Below are 23078 nucleotides of genomic sequence, written 5' to 3'. Positions count from 1 at the left end.
CTTATCTACTTCAGCAAGAATCCTCTGCCTTCAAAAATGTTGCCAGGCATGTTGAAAAATGTTTCAAGAATTTTTCTTATGAACATCAAGTTTTTGAATTGTGATAACCTTGCAGCTGTAATCGTAGCACTGGGTTCTGGAAATCATTGAATGAAGGAGCTGCATAGAAATGCACAAATGATCACGAGATTTTGAAAAATCATGTTATGAAGTGTATGGATACACTTCATAGTACAACAGCAGATTTACTTTAATTGACTTAGAATCTTTATTAGTAAATCCTCTATTGGCCTTTAATATTTATTCAAACATTAATGACATTTTGTAGTTGTTGGGATGCATCAGGCTGACGAAAATGCTTGAAATTGAGGTGATTAAATGTTTAATGAACAATCAAAACGGTTGCAGATTAAACGATCAGATAATCAGCTGCTTTCAGGTGCAGAAACAGGATAATTACTGGTTACAGAACAAGATATTAAGCAGGTATAATGTTCTCGCCATGCAGTGTAGCCCTGGTTACAGTATACCGAAGTAAAGGACGACAAGACAGACCAATGAGGCTCTGAACACAAGTGTAGCAAAAATGATTCTTTAATATGGAACAACATCAGAGCTCAGCTCCAAGGCTCCGTCCACCCAGCACACTGTAACACTGATGAGTGGAGGAGAGCGAGAACACAGAAAAACAAAAACAAAACCCAGTAAGATCACAGTCCGCTCGGCCCAAAAAACAGGAGAGGCTGAAAAAAATAAACATGGAACGCAAAACCAAAGTGCTACTGAGCTCCGCCCTGAGACGCCCTCCCTCCCTTTGCTGGGCGCGACCGCAGAGACGCAGCTCTCCGCTGCCTCCCAGGGCTCTCCCGACCCGGTCCCTCTGTCTCACCCTTCTGTTCCAAACCAGGGCAGACCAGAGAGGAGGTGGGTTGGAAGAAGCAGAGAGTCGCGTGCAGATGAGTGGAGGTTCTGCGGCCCTCAGAGGGACGTGACCAAGGCGTCTCGGTTATTATCATGGCTCCAGTGAGAGACGTCTGCAGTTTGGTCCTTTCTCTTTAGCTCCTAGTGAGATCCAATCATCTTTAGTAGCTGTTTGGTTCAGGTTCAAATGGAATGTTTGAAGTTTTCGTTTAAGGAGAATGAGACGAGAACAGGAGAGGGAGGGCGTCAGCCGAGGCCACCCAGTAAGAACCCTTTACTATACCAGTACGAGGACATCAACAGAAGTACTACACAGATATGTACAAAGCAACCAAGCAACACACTGGAATACCAAGTAATAAAAGTGGTGCAGAAAAAGGGAGGGTTTCCACAAATGTACACATCCCAGTATCTATATGTGTGGTTGGTCCGATCTTTAAGGCGTTTTTTTTTTTCCTCTCGCTCTTGCTACAAACAGGCAGCAGTGAAGCCGCCACAACATAAACTCTCACATCTGTGCTTGACTTTAATATGGCTGCTTTGTGTTGCTGCATGCTGAGCTGATTCTGTTCCATCTCCTCAGAGTTGTAGTGATGAGGCTTGACTTGGGATGAGGAACATGGATCTCCTCTTTTTTTTGTTTATTCTCTGGTCCACAGAGCTCTATAGAAAAAGTAACATGGAGGGTGACAAATGGGAGATCCTAATGGACAAAGAATCCAGGATAGATGATGGGGGATGGAATGGATTACCAGGAAATTAGACTCTGGTGGTGTGCGCATTATCATCTGAATGGGATAGTAAATGAACAATCGAGCAGAGGAAGTGGAAATCTATACTTAGTGGAGGATTAAAACTAAGCGGTGTAATGAAGAAACAGAGCGGATGTGAGGATAAAAAAAGAGAAAGGAGGAGGGCATCAGCTAGCCTCAGCAAACACAATCATCCTGCATCTTAGCGAGCAATCTGCGTAAGAGAAAAAGAGGGAGGAGGGAGGCACTGCACAAAGAGCACTAAGCACTACGATGGACGGACGCACACCTAAAAACACTCACAACTGCACAGGGTTCCAGTCTGCGTTCCACTGCGCTCTCCTGGCTGCCAGAACCTTGCTGTGTCTTGTCAAAAAAAAGAAAAACCCCAAAAAAACCAAAAGCAAAACAAATGGACAAAAAAAATCCCACTGGCTACAATGAAAAAAGAAAGCAGAAACTTAGAATATAAAAAAGAGCCAGTGGTAACGGGTCTTACAGAAAGCAATCTTTTTTTTCTCAGTATCTGGCTTTTGAACAGCTCTACGCTTTTTCTTTTAGTCTACCAAGTATATACTATTAACCTTACCAGGCAGCTAAAATCTATACAGTACTGTCATGGTTTGTATATTTATAGATATTTGTACACTATACAAAGTTGGCAAAAGAAAAATGCATAAATAAATACATGGAATCAGATTGTACACATCACAATTGTGTTTAAAGTTAGAGCACTCTTTGTTGAAGAGGTGGGCCAAGGCAAGTGGAGAAAGGAGTTAAAAACCCAACCAAAAAGCAGGAGTGTTACCCTTGACATCCCTCAATGCAAAAATAAAACCCCTCTCAGTTTAGATTCAGTAGGTCAGTTAAGAGTATTGCTTATTACCTCCCTGATTTAAAAATCTCTGTATAAATGGCAGGATTTAGACGCCGCTCAGCCTGCATCTCATTCACAATCAGCATCAGATCGAGTTTGGAGGGGAAAGTAGCTGGGCTTTATTTTTGGTTAGCGTGGTGGAGCTTCAGCGTCCCTGTGGGACTCCCTCAGAGGGGTGGTATTACAGATGAAGGTAGAACTGTATCCACTGTCTTTCCTGGATTCAGCTGCTGGCAGTATCTGCTAAACCATGTCAGGTCAGAGACGCTCCTCAAAGAAACCTGAAACTGATCAGCTCCGCTGCTGCACTGTGCGGATGCTGGGCCTGAAACATGAGGGTGCAGCATATAAAAAAATCTGACAAAGTAGGATTTATGGTAGTTGACCACAAACCTGATTTTACCAATGTTTTACAAAGTCATAGCATGCTTTGAACATAAATAAAAGTGCATTTTGATTCCTCATTTATTCCAAAGAGAATAAATTGCAGCGTTGCACCGAGAAATCATCTAGCGGCCAGAATTAAAATTTTACACTTATTCAACTCTTAGCGGTGACTGATTGACTTGAAAATCCAATCTTTTTTAGGCTCAGAAAACACAGGCGCCAACATGTCAGACTGACAAAAACTCTCTTTGGTTTGGAAGTTGTTACTGAGCAAAGTTAGCTGTTTTCAGCACAGATGAGGCATTTAAAAATGAAGTCACATGAGGCACCAACATTTTAAAAGCAAGGCTGGATGCATTGCAGCAAAATAGCTCTGTTTTAATTCAATTCTGTCTGTCGGGGAACATGCTGAATTGGTAGTCTTCACAGTTTTTGCTCAGTCTTCAGCGAGCACACATGATAACCATTCATAGTTTGCAAAGTTAAGTGAGCTAATCTTACTAATTGTGCTAAGCTCAAAGTGCAAAGATATTTTGAGATGTTTTGACACATTTCCAAAATCTTGTTAAATTGCAGAACTATGCAACACCAACTCCTCTCTTTCACACACAGTGTGACATCACTTTATATCCTTACTACTTAATGATCAATCGGCACAGAAAAGCTCCTTCAGCATTCTCTGAAGTTACAACTAATACATGATTTAACATCTAACAGCATGTTGCAGATGAGTCCTGGAGAAAACGAAGGGATATGTTGTTATATGGCACAGCTAAAATCTGTTTTAAAGAGGAAAGATGGTGCAAGTATTGTTATATGAGTTTTTTTTTACATCACAATATGGCAGTTTATAGTTTGGCTGTCTCTCTAATCCTGGACTGTCCTTGCTGGCGTTTGAGAGCTCTTGCAAAAAACCAAGCAACCGACAAGCCGGTTATTTGGCAAGTTCACATCAGCCCACTTGGGAACTAAAACATGCATGCAAATTACCCTTGTTGCTATAGGATGATGGAAGCCAGGCCCATCCTTATGTATGGCTCCCTACACATCAATAATGACTCCAAATTCAATGAGCAAGGCATCATGAGTGTCAGGACAGGGTCAATCCCATCTAACACAATGGCATTTCAGTAAATCCCAGAGCCTGTAAGCTGACGGGGGGGGATGTGATGCCAAGCGACTGGGTCGGAGTGACTCAACAAGGAGGTGTGTGTTGTTCTCACACACTGCAAAGAATGTAAGAATGCAATGATGCTTCATGGCTACAATTTGTGTCGCCTTGAGTTACCTGTGTGTATTCTGGGACTTGTGGCAGTGTTGCTACAAAGAACCTGGGATGTGTCGGGTACCACTCCTTCCCCGTCGCTTGTCTTGCCTTGACCTCACGACGCCCCCAACAAAAATACAGCAGACATCAAAAGCCCTTATTCAAGAAGGGCAGGTATAATCAGCTTCATCGTCATCATCATCAACATCACCATTGTTATTCATGTGTATCGTTGTTTTCTTCATCGCCTTGAGTGACAAATGAAAACTCGGAGTACAATAAATGTTAATTTTCACCAACAATATTTACATAAAGTCTTTTAAAAAACAAAAAGGAAAAAAATAATTATTCTTCACAATGCTCTGTAAAGAAATAAAAACACAAGAACACCAAGTACACACTAACCAACAGTCAAATGTGAACAGAAAGAAAATTATTACTCGTTGTTGTTTTTCATATTCGTGTTGTTACTATTCATACAACCCTGAATGGAAGGAGTCACACTGGTTTTCACCAGATGCTTAAAACAATTGAAAGGGTGAGTCGGAGGGAGAGGAGAGGTCTGTCGGTGCAGGGCAGGACGAACGCACAGACAAACAGCGAAGGTGAGCCAGGTGACTCCTGAACTTACTCAGGTGTCACAACATGATTCAGCAGAATAAAGCACAGGCAGCCAAGATGTTCCTCCAGGATGGGATTACCACAGCCTCACTTTAATCCACACACAGACATTAAGGTCTCCAAGAGAAAGAACAACCCTAATTTAATTTAGCAAAGACTACAGCAGAGCAGGCACCTTTCCAATAGAGTGAGTCACTGATGCCTAACTTAAGAAATCCATCAAGGAAAACTACGATGGAAAATTAAGGGAAGGAGGAATGAGACAAGGACAAACACCATCATAAATCTCAAGGGAACATAAGGAACAGGTAGGACCTCTTCAGTAGAGAGAGGTTTAAGCTAATTATATAAGTTTAGTAAATATAATTCAACTTTTTAAAATGCCTGGAAATGTACAAAATAGCATGTCAAGATATTAAAATTCAGACATGGATTTATTTAATTTTAAGAAAGCTATAAATAAGTCAGCTAGGATCATCTTTGGGGAACTATGATTGTCTGTGCCAAATTTCAAATTGAGAGCAAGATTTTTCTGCAGCAAACATTCCAGGTTGACCCGCCATGAAACAAAAGGTGAATGTGAGGTAACGTGCCTCAGGCTCACTGTTAAGTATGGCAGTTTTGTGATGGCGGGTTCCTGTTTGTCTTCAAAAACCCACTTGGAACTGCTTGAAATACCAGAACATTTAAAAGTTAAGTTTGGTGGGTCCTGCCAGAAATCTGAAAACGGGTTCAAATTTGGGCTTATGATATAATAATGGTTTAAAATACAATAAGCATTTCTACCATCATCATTCCAGTCCCCGAGCCTATGTAGTGAACCAAATCTAGAGAGACTATGTAGTTTAAAAGAGAGAACATAATACAATTAGATTTTAAAAAGAGACCTTGCTTTATACACTTAGAAAATGTTCTAAAATTAAATATTAGATTTTTCAATATTTGTCAATCAGAGAAGTAAAAGATTAATCTATTTTAAAGCTTTTACACATCGTGACTACAGGTGACAATACAGGTCTGGGAAGGGTTTTAGAGACAAAAAGTCTACTTATTGCAGAAAAAGAACATAAACTTACAGGGAAATGTAGTAAAGTTTTTTTACTCAGGCACACACCAGAACCTGTTCATTGGTTCTCCTAGGAATTGAATATAATGATGAGAGACAGCACTGAGGCTGAACAAACACACCAATTGGACCCCGTGTCTGGGGGTGTGGGGGGGGGGGGGGGTCTTGATTGGGAACATCTGTAATCCTCTTTTGGTATATTCATGAGCCCTGGCTTGCTGAAGGTCACTCCTGACATTGTTGGTGCCAAGAAAGCGCAACACATTTAGAGGTGTGAGAGAGGTGGCAGTGCAATTAAAAAGTGGTATTTGGTAACGTCTCCATATGTTTAGATTTAAACTTTCCATCCATTTTAGCGTTTTGGTTGTTGAGTTGATGGCAGAAAACAAAGATAAATTAGGGGATTCTTATTATTTTACAGATAAAAGCTTTCTGAAGGATTTAGACTGTTGTCAAACGAAATATACCATGAGGGAACAGGCATTATAGCAAACACACAGCATTTTCCCTCACAATTTTTCAGAGTCAAACATTTAAGAGTAGTCACAACTGAGAGCATCAATGCTTCTTCTATTTTAACCACTAAAGGAAACTTAGCTGTATCTCATTTTATACAAGTAATCCTCATAAATATCCAGGTCTGAGATGACGGCTACGCTTCCTAAAAAAATAAGCAACAGTTTCTTTTAAACTATAAAGATACCATTAATCATAAAGGTGAAGGATCAGTTTGTGGTCAAAAGAAAAGTTATGAAATTTCCAGATAAGTTATTTATACATCCTGCCAACACTGACCAATATTTTTTTTATTCAGGAGGTCATCTGGATTAAAGAGCAGAGCTTAGACTTCTAGAAGTCCAAAAGTCTTCTCAGCAGTCTATTTTCAAGGATGAGTGACTTCACAATCTGCCTCATGTTATAAAAATAACAGCGTATCTCCAAGCTCACAGGGTGACTGAGGACTACTTTATAAAGCCCTGTAGCTCAGCCTTCTGAATAATATGTAACTCAGTTAAAGGGAAATGGCCGAAAAACTGATGACTTAATAGGTCCAGAAAGTGTTTTCACACCTTCAGGAGTGATTACACTGATTAGTTTCTGTCTTTACCTGACAAGCCAGGTGGAGCAGCGGTTTGCATTGACAGATAACTGGAAAAAGGGACTGCTGGTCACCTGGGGGCCTGATGTCACCTGATGTCCACAAACATCCATTGTTAGGCATTGGCTGTCCTTGTGTTAGCCTTGTGATGGTCTTGGCACCTGTTCAGGGTGTACTCACTCCCTTGCCTAATTCTAGCTGGGAAAAGCTCCTATATTAGCAAAGATAAAGCTGACCAAGCTAACGGATGGGTGACAAGACTTTTACTTGCACGCATGTGAGTTATAAAACTGCTCCATATCTCTTTTTTCTTAGCCAGAGTTATTTTTGCAAATAGTGAACCCCCCCAGGTTCAAGGAAGCAGATATTGCTCCTTTCTGACCACCTAATGGGAGTGTAATGTGCTGTGACACTGCAGGCACTGGCTGTCAAAACAGTGAGCCCTGTTCCATGGATGGCCAATTGTTCTGAAGGGCACTGGACTGGATCAGTGCATCACAGCAGCCAGCACTGAGGCCCACATGAAAGACAGTGCCCAGAACATACTCGGCACACCGCATGCTGTCCAGAAAAGCTTACCGACACTCATGAGGAGGAGTTATACAGTGCTGGCCAGTTTACAACTGCACAGTTGTATGCTGACACCATCTTTAGTGTGAATCAAAAGAGATAAAAAAGCAGAGTTAGCAGAAGCTGTGCTATGTATGGACTCGCTTATTAAGCAGTCTTTACACAGTGGGTTTCAAATTAAGTAGAAATTAGAAGAATCTCAGTGTAGAGAATCAAGAAGAGATTTGAGAAGGAATTAAGCTAACAACTAGTTGGACTGGTGAGTAACTGTTAGCCCAAGAAATGTGGGGAGACAGCTTCTTGAACATTTACACCCACAAAGATCAGTCTGCTGTGCTTTTCTTTATCATCTCATCTAAATATGTTTCATCCAGTTGCTCATCTCTAAAGCAAACTAATCTAGAGACATCACTATAGACATAGACAAAAAGAAAAACAAGTTTCCTGCACATATTGATGAAGTATTAATGCTACTAACTAACATCCTTCTGCATCGGCAACAAAGAAGATGGGGGGCAAGGGAAAAAAAACTATATTCAAATGCTGTGGCCGATATCTGCATTACATCTTGAATAGTAAACATAATTCAAGAGGACTGTCACAAACCATTAAGCAATCAAGCACTTGGTTACCTTGGAAACTGAACACAAGGTGGTGGGAAGCAATTGCTAATAAAATAAACGCAGATAGGGAAACCTCCTACTGTTTGGGTATTAAAACATGCAGTAAATGCTTCTTTCTTTATAGCTGCTGTTTGGTTTCCTAGTCTGTAAGGGAAGATGAAACTTGATCAATATTCTCAAACAGCAAAAACACAATTTTATTGCATTACATTTTCCTAGTTTAAGAATAAAGACCAAATTTGTTTTTAATTTTTAAAGTAATGGAAATAATAAAAATAAAAAAATACACAACCAAACTAACTGCCTCACTATTTGTCCCTTCTCAAGAGTAAACTATCATTAGGATGGCAGCACAGTCAGCAGATACAGGAAATTAGAACAGTAACTCCATAAAAATTGCATCAGCTTTAATAGTTGTTCATACTCAAATTACTGTTCCAATATCGGCATATTTCAAAGTTTATGAGATATATAATAGTAGATCATCCATATATGCAGATAGATGACTTCCAGGAAAAAAGGTTTTACAATATTAAAATAATCGCATCATCTTTCAATATTGTTACATAGATATACTCAAAAAATAGTATTTATATAGATTAAGTCTTGGATTTGCTTATACAGACTTACTATTATAGCAAGTAAGCCTACATTTAATGGCGTAGGGTTTCCTAGTTTTCTGTGTTGATTTGGAGAAAGGTTAATGGAAATTGTCTTATAGCCTGTAAACATGGAAACAAAAGAGAAACAACAAACAGCTGTGCTTGCAAATCAAAAGTGAAAAATTTATATTTTCTGATTTACCATTTTTTATCAGCCAAATAACCGCTATAGTTTTTAATTTGAAATCTTCCTTTATATTTTATTTGGTATTGCTGTTACTAATTGTTAATAATCACAGCAGAATTAACACTTTCAAAATAGTCTACATTCTCCATAACTGTTATGATGTAAAGTTTAAAGCATTTTATTTCTTTGTCCTTAAGAACATAGACAAAATTAGGTTTTTCTTTTATTTATAATAGATTGTCACAAGATGATTGGGTTGTGTTTTGGCTTCTGTATTGTACACTTCTGTGTGGTTTATTAAAATTACCCTTTTTATGATACACTTTGTGACATTTGTGTGAAAATATGATAAATAAATAAAGCTGAATTTACTTACTTACTTATATCTTACCCCAATGAAACATTGAGGTGCTTCAGTATTTGACACTTTGACATAAGTAGGTATTATACAGTAATATACAGTGATTTGAGTCTTCTTATTTAAGTAGGTTTTCTTACTTCAATGAGCTTTATATAACTCAATTCAAGTAATTTCTGGTACATACTTTTGGTTTAGAAAGCTATTATATTATACTGGAAATTTAAATATGTTTAAATAGATGTATTTGCATTAGGGTACATTTGCCATTAAATTTTAATTAATTGAAAAACACAGTACTGATAATTCAGCTAAATATTTTAGCTACTTCCTGAATAAAGTGCCAAGGTGTAGAAAGATTAGGGACTGCTAAAGGGAAACCCTGGGACAGAATTAAATGCAAAACTTTACAAGAGTGTTTTAAAGGTGAACTGCAAACAACTGGGATAAACAGCAAACTAAGACAGAGCAGAGATATCTATGAGCATCTAATTACTGAGCATCTAATTAAGTTTTATTGTTGCTGCTTTATGACAGCTTTATTTCCACAGGTATGAAGCTAAGCTGAATGTTTCTGACAAACTGGGCAACTATTACTGCATTAGATAACATCTAATCCACTCCTGCAGTATCTTATAGAGGCAGACAAGTCAATCATCTAATATTGCACACACTGTCCGTCATTTATAATTCCTATGAATTGCAACTAAAATTCAGAACATGGTTAAGAACTGCCTTTTCTTGTCGCTATATATACTTATATATAAAAACTGTTCTCTTTTGGACTCATTCAGAATAACAATGTGCAGGCTGTGGCTTTCAGCTCTGACAAGCTTGATGTTAATCGACACATTGTGTAATAGCACTGTTGTGCTGGCCAGTCTCCATGAGACAAGCAAACGTGCCTTGAATCTCCATCCCAGCCTGACATTTCAAACATCAGTGGACTCCCACCAGGAGTCCTGCAGTTTCCTTCCAAATACACACACAAGCACACATAAGTACTCTGAGAATAAGAAAAAAAAACAAAAAAACACAAAAAAGACCAAGAAGAGGATGAGAGCCCTGCATCCTCTGTGTCCTCCGCTTCAACTCCAAACCCTGAAAACACCAAGCAGACGTCTCCTCTCCCCCCCTGACTGCAACCAACCCTTCCAGATTCTCCTCCCTTGATTTTCACCACAGCTATAATCATCACCATCATCGTCATCAAAAATTATAATCATCATTATTATTTTTATTACATTTTCAAAAAAGTGCAAAATGAACTTCCCCGTGCCCTCGTTCAGAAGGCAGGGCAGTAGAGGATGGGGAAACAATGGCAGTAAGAAGAGCAAGAAGAGCGCAAGAGAAGAAAGAGAAAAGAGAAGAAGATTTCTGTAAAGTTCAGTGTGCTGCTCCTGTAAATGCACACTCAACTGGCAGAAGGCATACATTAACACAGCAGTCTAACTATACAGTCCAACCTGCTGGAAGTGGACACCCACCAGCATGACAGAAGAGCACAGGAAGAAGAGAAGTGTGTGCACACAGCTGAATCCATGTGCACAAACTTTGCTCTAACCCTCGATTTTTCTGTGAACATTGGAAGATTTCAATTAGTTCCCTCGGTTGGTGATGCATGAAAAGTGACATCCTAGGATTTCATCTTCTTTTTTCTCTCTCCGTGTCTTTTTTTTTTCTTTCTGGAAAAATCGGGACAGATCCATGTCACAAGTTTGTGTCCCCTCTTTTCCCAGCTTTGGAAAGTTTAGTTGCTTTTTTTAATCTCTATTTTTGTTGGAGCTACAACACAGCACCCACAGCACACAGACGACAAGGAAGGCTCCAGAAAGAGGGTTGTTGTGAGAGGAGTGGTGGGGAAAAGTAAGTCACTAATATTGTGCCAGAAGGAAGAGAAGAGGAAAAAAAAAAGAGTACAGAGAGGAGAATAGACGGAAGAGGAGAGACAAGAGTGTGAACAAATCCATCCTGAGTTCAGCTTGTTTCATCACAAACCTATTATCGATCACTTTGAAAGACTTCAGCTGAACATTAAACTATTCTTGAGTAAAGGAGAAAAGGTTTGCTATGAGAGAAAAATGTAATAAACTTGAGACAAATAATGAGAACAATAGGGTCAATGAAAAGACTAATGAAACAGGGAAACAGGTGACAGAATATGGCTAAAATATAGTTAACTAGTGTTCATAGGTGAAACCCTGCCAATCTACATAGCTAAAATTTATAATCATAAGATGGGTACAGTTGCATCCTAACGTCACAGAAAAGTTAATTAGTTAATAAAATTAATAATTAATAGAGATTCGCTACAAAGATCATATATTTGGGGCATTTATGTCTCTTTATTTTGATCATTACCGATTACAACTAATGAAAACCCAAATTTCTGTTTCTGAAATAAATTGAATATAGCAGCAGACAGAAACTGACATTCTGTACAAAGGTGGAAAACCACAAGAGTGTGCTGCTAATTGAAAAGTTGAGTGGAAGGGAAAAGGGTGGCAGAAAATCTGGCACAGGCAACAGGGATAACTGAAGCCTTGAGAGGATTCTAACTCATGTATGATTTTTGGTGAGACTCACAAGGGATTGACTGAGGCTGGAGTCAGAGTCTTAAAAGTTACTGCACACAGTCATTTCCAAAATATATTCTGCAACTGTTACCTTCCCTGTGTTAAGACACTGCTGAATGCAAGACACTGGCAAATAATTCTTAAAAAGGACATGTCCAAAGTCCTCTTTTTATTAGAAAAGCAGATTTTATTTTTCATTGGTAAATCAAGGTCCCAGAGACTGGAGATAAAGGGAAGAGGCACAGAGTTCAAGATAGTTGAGGTTGTTCTATTGTATTTTATAGAGTCCAACATCAGGAGAGAGGCTTACCAAAAAGGTTTTAGAGCACTCCATGTTTCACTCTGCTGACAAGGTTTATAGAAATGCAGATTTTATTTTCTAGCAGAATATGGCAAAATTGCAAACTCTCCTGGTCTGAAGCTCAAACATAGTCGAGGCACCAGAGCCAACAATGAGGATAAACTGAAGGCTGGCGCACACATCTGCAGAGCCACAGGCTGGCGGCCCCAGTCAATTATTGAGTACATACAGTACATGTTGTAGCACCACAATGCTGTATTACTTTTTTTCATTGGTCTTATGTAATAACCTACTTCTACGAGAAACTGAATTTGGGGTTCATATTAGCCGTACATCACAGTCATCAAAATGAACAGACATAAAGACTGGAAATATATAATACTCTAGTTTGCTGACTTGGTATGCAGTGAGTTTCACTTTTTGAGCTGAATCACTAAGTTAACAAAACAATGGTGTTGTAATTTACTGACATCCACTTGTATGTTCATACAGTGCCTTATGTATTATATTGTATAACTGTACTATTTATACAACAATATTAAATGAGTTCAAATTATGATTCTCTAAGATACCAACTTGTTTAACTGGTCAGGGACTGCAGCGACAAATAAACAGATCATTAGACCTCCATGGGCCGATTGCATAAGGACAGGAAGACAGACATACAGACAGTCAGAAACAGGGGGACTATTGGCAAAGTGGCGACAGAAAAAAACATACAAGGGGAGAGAAATTTAGAGAGAAGTGGAAGAGGAAATTGAGATTCTAAAAGAAAATAGAGAAGAGTTTAAAGGTTTAAGAGAGCAGATGGCTAATTGTACCCGTGTTTCGCAGCCTGGCAGCAAGTCAGTCTTGTGCATAAGGACGGGAGCGGGAGTAAGGGAGAGGAAAGAGGGGCTGGAAGTAGGAGAAGGGAAGTGGCCATGGAGGAAGCTGGGTGGTGCAATCAGGCCTTAAGAGAGTGCCACTGTGCGACGTTAGTACGCGGCCGAGCGAGCATGTCCTTCCAATGCTTTACTTCTGCTGGCCCGCTCTTCCACGACAGGTAGATCTGAGAGACGGGAAAGAAACAATTATGCACACTTCATGAAAATTTGTAAACTACTGAGAACATTAAAAAAAATATCACTGTATGGTCCATCTCTTCCAAGTCAATGTTTTCGCGTGTATCATGATGGTAAACGTTGGTATTTGCTATCAGTTATTGCTGAAGAGCAGCAATAAGTCAAAAAACAGTGAGTTGAAGCACTAATAGCTCTCCCTGTTAACTCACAGGCTGTATTACTAATAGGCATTGCATTATTAATACCATTGTTGCCTAAAATAATGAAGCTAGACGTTGAAATAGTCAGTATTCAAACAAAGAAGCGCGTTGTAGCTTCTACTCTAAGTCTTCTGTACGTTTTTAAGTATCTGCAAGCTTAAAGCTAACTCATACACATAGGAGGAGACAGCTGGTTGGTGTCGTTCAATAGAACTATTCAAATTGCTTAAAAGTTTCATGGTTGTCATGACAAAAGTGTTTGTTCAAGTTCACAAGGGGTGACATTTGCCTAACTCAGAGCAAAATTTAACCATTAACAGTAGTAGAAGGCCCCATCTAGAGACTTAAGGTAATTTTAACATCAACTGGATATCTGAGCTTGTAAGTGTGACTTGTCTAAGGAATCTGCAAAGTGAAGCTTTGGCCTTGCGGTCAACGTTGGAGTTTTTTTGAAACTGTACCTCTACACTATTCAGCCACCCTGCTTGCAGAAATTTGACCCCTCCCACAAAGGGAATTGATGATTTGCAGAAAGTATAATCCAAAGTATTTATCTTTTTATAATCAAGCTTTTATAATAAGCAGAACCGTGTCAATCCAGAGACTTTGATTGAAAAGTCAGCTCACTGAAACCAAATCAGATTTTATTGAATTCAATTAAGCTTTGCTAAATCCAGCAGGCAGTTTGAAAAAAAGTGACCCAAAACCTGTTTTTAGAGCAGATTTGTCTAACAACAGGACAATTTGGGTAAACATGCAAAATCTCTTAAGTTTTGGAACTACGCGGAATAATATTTCTTTCCTATAGAAAAAAATTACAATAAAATAAGTCATTCTGGTTAATTTGATTTTACTTTCTTGGCCCACAAGTACTGTTGACTCTACGATTCTTCAACAGACCGAGCTAACCCATGACACCTATCTAAAAATCTCTGCAGACTCCCTGCAGAAGCTTATGTCATAAATTACCTTGCCAATAACATCGTTACGGCTAAGCCTGTCCTTGTCCATGACGGTGATGATGATGGTAGTCTCCCTCAGCACATGGGCAGGGACGTCAAAGGGGAAGGACTCGTTGAAAACTGGATTCAGACAGCGCTTTATCACCGGCGTCTTCTTCTTCTCAACACGCTTGTCCTTGTGCATGAGCCACACCTTTACGTAAGGGTCTGCAGAAAGGACATAAAAGACCACAAGTTTTCGCAAGGGTAACTAAGAAAATGCCTATGGATGTTTTTTTTTTCTCTTTTTTTTTGCTTTCAGGGTCAGCTTTGCAATTACCCTCTTGATTGTTATAGACAGGAAAGGCAGCAGGGAAGCAGAGACCTCGATTGAGCTCAAGGTCAACCTATTCCCTGAGCTAGCAAACATACAAATGAGGAAGTATTTATGGAAATGGGGCTTGGGATTCATACAGCAAATTCTAGAGCAATTTTATATCTGGTAATAGTAACTGCAGGAAACTCTAATTTTACCAAAAATAATATTGTACAGAAAGCGTGTCACAGCAGGACTGGATAAGTTTTTTTAACCAGAAGAGACCAGAGTGCGCTGATGCACATTTAGCTGGGAGATTCAAGATCCTCATAGATATACAGGCAGATAGAGGTCAACAGATATGCTTGATGTAATGTCACCTTCCTGCTGTGACTATGAACAGAGGACAGTAACCAGAGTATCAAAGTATTCAAACGCCTTGACTGTTTCCACATTTTGTCACATTACAACCGTCAGTGCATTTTATTGGAATTTTACGTGACAGACCAACACAAAGCACGGCATTATCATGAAGATGTAAAGAAAGGAATTATAGACTTTTACCAAATAAAAGTCTGTAAATTTACAAAGGCAGAAAGAGCTGCAGCTCAGTGACCATTCATCAGTCCTACTGTGCAAACAGTAAAGACTAATGCTGACTTCCTCTGTCACTTAATGTGAAAACATTGGTGTGCACCAAAAGTACTTTCTTTGATTTGAACAATTCTGTAGAAGCGCTCAATTTAAGTGAGCAGACCTTCTGCCACTGTAATATGAAAAATAGTGTAAAGAAATTCTTAGCAAGGTATTCTTCCTTCTCTGTTGACCAGTCAGTGAGTACCTTGTATTACAAATTCAAATTAAAACCTCAAAACTTTGAAAGTCAAGGCAAAGGTGCCAAACTGAAAAACACAGATTTAAGACCGAGACAAACAGAGTAAAGACTTTACCCGAGGTGCCCCCGATGTCCATGGCTTTAAGGTGGCGTGCTTTGATGATGTTCACAGTGATGGTGTTGGCAGTGGGATTATAGCAGAGAGACACCAGCAGGTCGCCTCGTCTCCCCTGCAAAAACGAACACACACACACACACACACACGCACACACACAAAAAAACAAAAAAAACAAAAAAAAAAAACAATGGAGTGTGAATCATCCGGTCTAAGATCAGATTTCATCAGGGGATATCAAACTCCAGATTACTCACTGCCTCGTTGTGCAATGTTACATCACTGCCCTTTCTGCTCTAACTCCACGTGCCAAATACAGATGGTCCAGTGACCGGGCTGGCTTAGTTATGATCATTGCTCACCCAAAAATCACATCAAACATGATGAAGGCTGTGACCAAACGTGTCACACTTGCTTTAACAAATTACACTGGGATTAAAAGTGAGCATCAGCCGTAGTTCTGTCTAACGGCCCTCTTACACTGCCATCACTGCAGGGCTTAAGCTCCTTCCAGAAGGTCTTCAGCTGGCCTAGTTCCACCTTGTTCAGGGGGATTGACACCTCTCCAATGGGGTCGTTCCTGCTGAAGCGGTCGTAGTCCAACACCTGGAGGTAGAGAGTGCGTTCTCTCACCTTCTCGTAAGGGAAGCCTAAAGCAGACACAGGAAGCAGATAACACTGTGGGCGGAGAGGCACAGCTAAGTGGCAGATTGTGAGAAGCATGTTCCTGACAGTACAGAGGGAACAGTAATGTGCAACATGCTTCCAGGGGAAAATATGACAAAAATGCCAATGCGTGGAGCATAAGCTGTACTCCTGTCACAAAACTAATCGCATACAAGCTTAAAGGGCTGTAGGTATGGAAAAGGTTTGAGAATATTCCACCCTATTTTGTCATTTCACACTCAGCCCATCACAAAAGTTATAAAAACATGCTCTTACAAGAAGTAAAAAGCACTTTTGTCTTTGCCGATGACAAACGGCCTCGGCAGCTTACAAGATGATGATTATTATTACAATAAGACAGAATATTGGTCTGCTGTTTCTAGGCTGGAGGTCTAATCAATAGAAAACTTGCTCCAATTTCACACTTTGGTATTGAGTTTTCACACAACTAACACAAAGCTCCTTTTCAATCGAGAAATAGGTCTTTGTGGAATCTGCCAAGCTTGCTGCAAATACGCTTTATCTCTGTATTACTTGATGAAAAAAAGCAAAGAAATCAACTGCAAACTGCAGTGTCTTAACAGTTGGAAAATTAACGCAATATTTACATTTCTATTCAAAATGCCAGCTTCTTAGTTCTACATTCAGACTGTTTAAAATATACAGGATTGAGGTTGCTATTGTTTATGGTGTAAGAAAAATAAAATAAGTGCATTTTTAATACAACTGTGACATATTCACACAAAAAGTTCCTCTCAAACAATAACTATTCCTACAGTTTATAAAATAACTAAAATTGATTACCTTTTTTGTAATGTTTTCTGTAGACATTAATTCATTATCAGTTTTGTTGTTGTTTGATACAGAGGTTACAGTAAAGTATTTAAGTATTTCTGCCACTTTTTTCCCCCTAATACACAAACACTGATAAAAAAAAAAATCTGTATTAACAGCAAAAATGATGCTCGTTTCAAAACTCTGTGCTCAAACAATACACTTACTCTACAAGAGCATTTCATTTATCTTTGTAATTTTAAGGTCTTTGATTGTTTAATCAGGTAGAAAACTGTTGCTGAAATAAAATGTTGCAGATGAAATTACCTGAGATAAAAGAGCAGAAAATTGAGAAAAAATCTAATAAAAACTCAATGTAGGGTAAAAAATTACCCAAAATTTAGATGAATATATTTTTTATATTTCAACAGTGACTCAGTCTAATCACAAAAGTGTGATTTGATCCATCTCATTGTGCTCGTATAATTATAAAAGAAATCTCAAAAATCAAATATTTAACTGCTCTCAAAGTCAATATGATTGGTAAGTCTTAATACTTTTTAAACAAACTTGCATAGCTATTTAACGGGAAACTATAAGTCTGGAAAAAAAATCACAAACATTTCTAACTCGATGTACATCCCACGGAGTTGAACTAAATTCATCTTTTAAAAAAATGGAAGGAGTTTGGGACTTGTCTAAATCTATTTAGAGCTGGCTGTCCTTACAAAGTGAGTGACCGGGAAAAAAAGACTGGTTCAAGAAGCCATAGAGACAGCTACGTCGAATCTGAGGGAGTTAAAGATTCCAGCGCTCAGAGAGAAGAGAGTGTGCTTTACAAAATGTCTTCCATGGTTTCTTACGAATCAAAACTGCATGGCAGAATGTCAAAGAATGTCAAATAAGAAAAAATAAATGAATTCTAAAGAGCTTACAAATCTAGTCTGGAATTCAGCTGATGGCACAAGGGATAAAATTGTCAGTTCATGTGATCTGAGTTTATAACCAAACTAGAAAAACGACCTCAAATATAACGCAAAACTTCACAAAAAAAATGGTTCAAAAAAAGCAAAGTTAATGTTAAGGAGTGACCAAGTCAAAGCCCAGATATCAGTCTAGTCAGGAATTTGTTAGTAAACATAAATAGAGCTTTAGAGTTTTACAACCTGACAGAGTTTGAGCTGCAAGAATGTTATTAAATTACAGCTTGGTGGAAACATATTCAGATAGACACAGTACTAATTTTAACCAAAGGTGCATCTTCGATAAGATTTTATTATCAAGAGGTGTGACATAATACCTGTTATGAACGTGAATGAGTCTTCATGAATGTTTCATGAATTTATGAATGTTGCTTCAAAGTGTCATTCTGTAAATAATTACACTTTTAATGCAAGGTTGACACTTTTACTGGACTTTTTACACAAGTTTTAGTACAACTTTGCATTAAACTGTCATTATTTACGAAATGACACTTCATGACAACAGTCAAAGATTCATGAAGACTCCTTTTGTGCATAACAGGTGTTATATTATATTTATGACTGTCACGTCAGTCTTGCACACACCCCTCTGCATTAACTTTATATTAAACTTTATACTTATATTTTAAAGATTTATTTTTGTGCAATTGAGACCCTAAAAACATGCAAAATGTGAATTTTATGTAACACTTTCCCTTTAAGATTCACATTTAAACCCAGAGAAAATTACAGAATCCAGTAGGATTAACATTACATTTCAGGTCTTTAAAACTTGGAAATATGACAAACCCTCAAAGAGGAAGGTTTCATTCCAGTGGGGGTTGAGGTTCTTCCTCTTGACCTTGGTTTCCAACTTGTGCTTCTTGTCAGGCAGCAGGTAGATTTTGACGAAAGGGTCCGAGGTGCCGGAGAAATCCTTGGCTGGCAGGTCCTGGCCCTTGAGAACTTTGACGGTAAGGGTTGTATTCTGGAAGCTGTAGCCTATGCTGAACTGGATACGACCAAGTTTTTCACTGACAGGCCCTTCACCGTCGTCATCCTCCGAACCTGGGGACAACTGCAAGGCCACAAAAGACAAAGCAATGAACGGAAACCATCACGTGTCCAGTAAGAGCCACACAAGGTACAAGTCAGACCTAAAGGCACTGACTTTCTGCATCACCCAGACCTCAACAGAAAATAGCTGTGAGGGGGAATGATTTCAGAGTCACATTTTGATCATGGCATGCTTGAGCAGCTGCTCAGAGACAGAGATTGGTGCGATGTTAAGAAGACTCTGAGAGTTTAATTTCCTTACTAATGTACTTAAGAGGCAGGAGGTGCTCAGATTGAAGATATGGAGCTTTAGACTACCCGTGCTCTCTCACAGCCACTCTGACTGCTTTATCATTGCTCTGCACTAAAAGGCAGACATCTGATAAAAGCCAGAGAGAGAGGGAAAGAGAGAGAGCAAGAGAGATAGAGAAAGAGGAGGAAAAAAGCTTTCAGTGAGACGTAAAACATGGACTAATGTCAGTTTTCTGCACGTGAAACCTTTCCTACTATACACCGTTGTTGTCTACTTGTTTTTTTTTTTTTTCTTCCCACATAGAAAAACAATCGGGAGATAAGAAGCATGCACTACAGTAAACCTTTTTGTGAAAGAACTCAGGTGCTGTTTGGCATGCAAAGAGTTGCTCAGAAAATTACCTGAAATAGTACTTTTGAACCTTTCATCCAAAACTAAAATGACAAAGGCTCACTTCTGATTCATCAATATGGGTTTCAGAAAGAGGGAGAATTTCAACTCTAATTTGTCAAACAGTATGAGTCACCTTGGATGACTTGGCTTGCTTGATTGCCACTGTGGGAACGGCTGGTGTGTTATTTTTTTCTATTATGACTCGCTCATTACAGAGGCAGCTTTAGATCAACCTGCCTTATAAACTTAAAATGACTTTGCAGCACAACTCCTCTTGGTGACAAGAATTACCTTGGAACAACGTGATTTTATTTACTCATCTTGACAAATATAACTTAGCTTAAATGCTTTCCATGTCTTAGAACAAATCAAATGAGATCTAATCAGGATTTCCAAAGCTTTGGCTTGCAGATTCCAAGTTTGAAAATACAAAGTAATCTTTTTTTCCTGCCCTTTTGCTTAAACTACAGTTAATAGGCTATGTATGATTGTATTTCTCAAATTATATCTATCTGGAAGTAAATGCAAATTAGCAATAAAATTTGAATATTGCCTATATGTATAGTATAAGTTATACAAACACAACAATTTAGCCCTATAACCATGATCAAAATCATTTTCTAGAATGATAGTTTGACAAGACTATGTTTTCCTGACAATGCTCCAATGTTCATAGAGTAAAGGTAATTTAGGACTAATCTCCTAATGTTGCTGTAAAAAAAACTAGCAAAAGGGAACAAGTGTAAGGAGTTAAAGATGTTTTTTGTCTCAATGAGTCAAGCTAAATTATTTTACAACAACTGAAGGAATTTGGGTGAAATACACTTGATAAAGGATGCTCAAGTGCAATCTGCACATGTGCATGAAAACACCATAAAGACACCTGTGATCTTTGCTTCAGAGTGTTAATAGATTTATAAATTAACAACACTTACTTTTAAAAACACAAAAAAAACTTATGACCCGTAACGACTAAATTTGAAGAAAGAAAATTTTAAAAATTGCATGAATTTGTTAATCCAAGGAATAATTGTCAGAAAGAAAACCTGTGAAATCTGCAAGACTGTTGGAATTTATGGATTTCATAAGAAAATTGAGTTGACTGTCATCTGAATAAAATTGATGACATACGCCATAAAACAGATGAGTTGTGATGTGCCACAGAGGTTTGTAAAACCTTGGCTCGTTCCAAGTTATGCACCCTCAAAGGCAATGCAACTAATTTCTTTATTTACACCAAAGTTAAGCTGGTGCTTAAAAAAAGTGATAAATGTAACGGTTCACAGAAATCCAATGTGTAACAAGTAGCAAAATGTTGATCCCATGGCTCTCTATATATATAAAATAAAATAAAAATAAAAAAAACATTGATTTAGGAGTGTACAGAAGTCAATTCACTGCGTATTCGAAACATCAGTGATTAGGTTGAAAACAGCATGAGTCAGAACTTAATAACACTAAAGGTTATTTACTGCCCAACACTAGAGCTTATCTGTTTTTTAAAGGGTTTTGTGGCACTGGTGGCCTTTCTACAACAGTAGATGTTAAGGAGGAATAGCAGCAACAGAAGGGGAAGACAAGCAGCAAATGGTCCAGGGCCAGGAATCGAACCGAGGACTGTAGTCTCTTTGTTGTACCATCAAACCATGGGGCCCTCCTGTTTTTGTGTTTAGCATTTCTGCAATTAAACATTATTTTTTTCCTCATTCAATCTAATCATTAGCCAGAAATAAACACTCATGTTCATATATGTCATGAATTAAATTACTCCAATCAACATTTTAGTCACATTAATTACTGAGATTTGTATGGAAAAAGGTTTAAAAGGGGGCATTATGTATTTTTCCAGGCACATAGTGCCATTTGTATAGCACAATCAAGTAACTATGCAGTACATATCAAACATAAAAAACTTGGACCATTCTTAAGCGTATTAGACTGAGACTGAGATATAAGATTCACAATCTTATATCCTGTTATATGTGTAACAGTTACACTCAGCTACACCAGGAGTTTGCAAGTTGCTGCTGCCACTAGTCTGGAGGAGTTTACAGCTCTGAGGCAAATGTTTGTGGAAATGGGCAGTGCTTTGTAGAGCAGGAGTTCAGACACCACTGAATGGTTGTCCTGTGAGAGTCAAGGATTTCTCAAACATGGATGAAAAAATCCAAGCAACACTCCAAGATAGGTTTTTGATGAGGGTATAATATTATTACATCATATAAAGCTAAAAAAAGCTTTATATTAAATAATACTGCCTCTCCCTCCCCCTATTTAAGCAGTAGACTCATAATAATAAGTAATCACATATGACAAAATATGTGGCTTTTAGCCACATATTTTGAGTGGGAAATCAAGACCTGAAGCAGGAGGGAAGGAAGGAAGGAAGCGAGGGAGGATGTCAGGTGGATTAGGTCATCTTACCATCACCATGTCTCCAGTGAGCGAGTTCGCCAGGTCAGTTACAGAAGAGTGCCCGTCAGCATCAGGAGGGTGACCCTTGGGGCTGTTTGCTGGCTTGTTGCCCCTGCAAGCAAAACATCAGGTTGACAAACGTAAAACAGCTCAAACATTAATGAGCAGTTTATTCGTCTACAGAAAGCGTTTGAGCCCACAGGGATTCCAGCCTCCACCTGTTTAGCAGCAAACTGCCTCTCTAAAATAATCTGTTCAGTCCCAGTTTTACTACGGATTGATGTCACTTCACAGCGGAACAGGTTTTGTTTTTTAAACAGCTATTGCTAACAAAAGCCAAATAAAATCTGCCAGGTATTCCACAAATTAATGAGGGGCACAAGACCTGAGAGGTGTAACTCATAAGAAATTTATGTACATCTTCGAAAAGAACCTCCACTAGCAAAATAATAAACACATTTTTAGACAAAAGCACAAAGTCAATGATCTTAAAATAATAGAAATGAAATTGTTTTCCCAAATCCTTTGAGAGTTTATGATACACACGTATAATGGCATACATATAAATATATAAAAACCGCAGACAAACACATATAGCAACATATAGAGGACAGACATTGCATGTTTAAATCTCTCAGTTGCATCGACAAACAGTTGATTTTACAAAAATAAAAAAAGAGACATGAGATCTTCACTGGCATGGTTGGCACTGAGGTACAAATGTTAATAGATGTTACATTTAATTCCGTTCCAAACACACTTGGAGAAAAAACAAAAACTCTAAGTTCATAAATCACGAAAATAGGAATTACAAAGAGGAAATCAAATTAGAAAAATAAGACAAAACAAGCATGAGAGAGGACAGAAATGAATAGAGGAAA

The 23078-nt window shown here is 38.5% G+C and overlaps 1 protein-coding gene across 3 annotated transcripts in view; it reads right to left on the bottom strand.

Moving 5' to 3' along the window:
• Window positions 1-578: 578 nt before the first annotated feature.
• syt7a (synaptotagmin VIIa) overlaps window positions 579-23078 on the bottom strand; it is a 106158-nt gene continuing 83658 nt past the window's right edge. For all 3 annotated transcript variants that reach the window (XM_044125346.1, XM_044125347.1, XM_044125345.1), the window contains 6 exons: window positions 22207-22309; window positions 18891-19158; window positions 16159-16328; window positions 15679-15793; window positions 14441-14640; window positions 579-13258 (listed from right to left, as the gene is read on the bottom strand). In XM_044125346.1, coding sequence (XP_043981281.1) covers window positions 13154-13258; window positions 14441-14640; window positions 15679-15793; window positions 16159-16328; window positions 18891-19158; window positions 22207-22309 — 961 coding nt within the window. In that variant the 3' untranslated portion in view covers window positions 579-13153. The remainder of the gene's footprint in view (window positions 13259-14440; window positions 14641-15678; window positions 15794-16158; window positions 16329-18890; window positions 19159-22206; window positions 22310-23078) is intronic.

Source organism: Gambusia affinis, linkage group LG08 (assembly GCF_019740435.1).
Source record: "Gambusia affinis linkage group LG08, SWU_Gaff_1.0, whole genome shotgun sequence".
Taxonomy (NCBI): domain Eukaryota; kingdom Metazoa; phylum Chordata; class Actinopteri; order Cyprinodontiformes; family Poeciliidae; genus Gambusia; species Gambusia affinis.
This window is presented reverse-complemented; position numbering and strand designations above follow the sequence as displayed.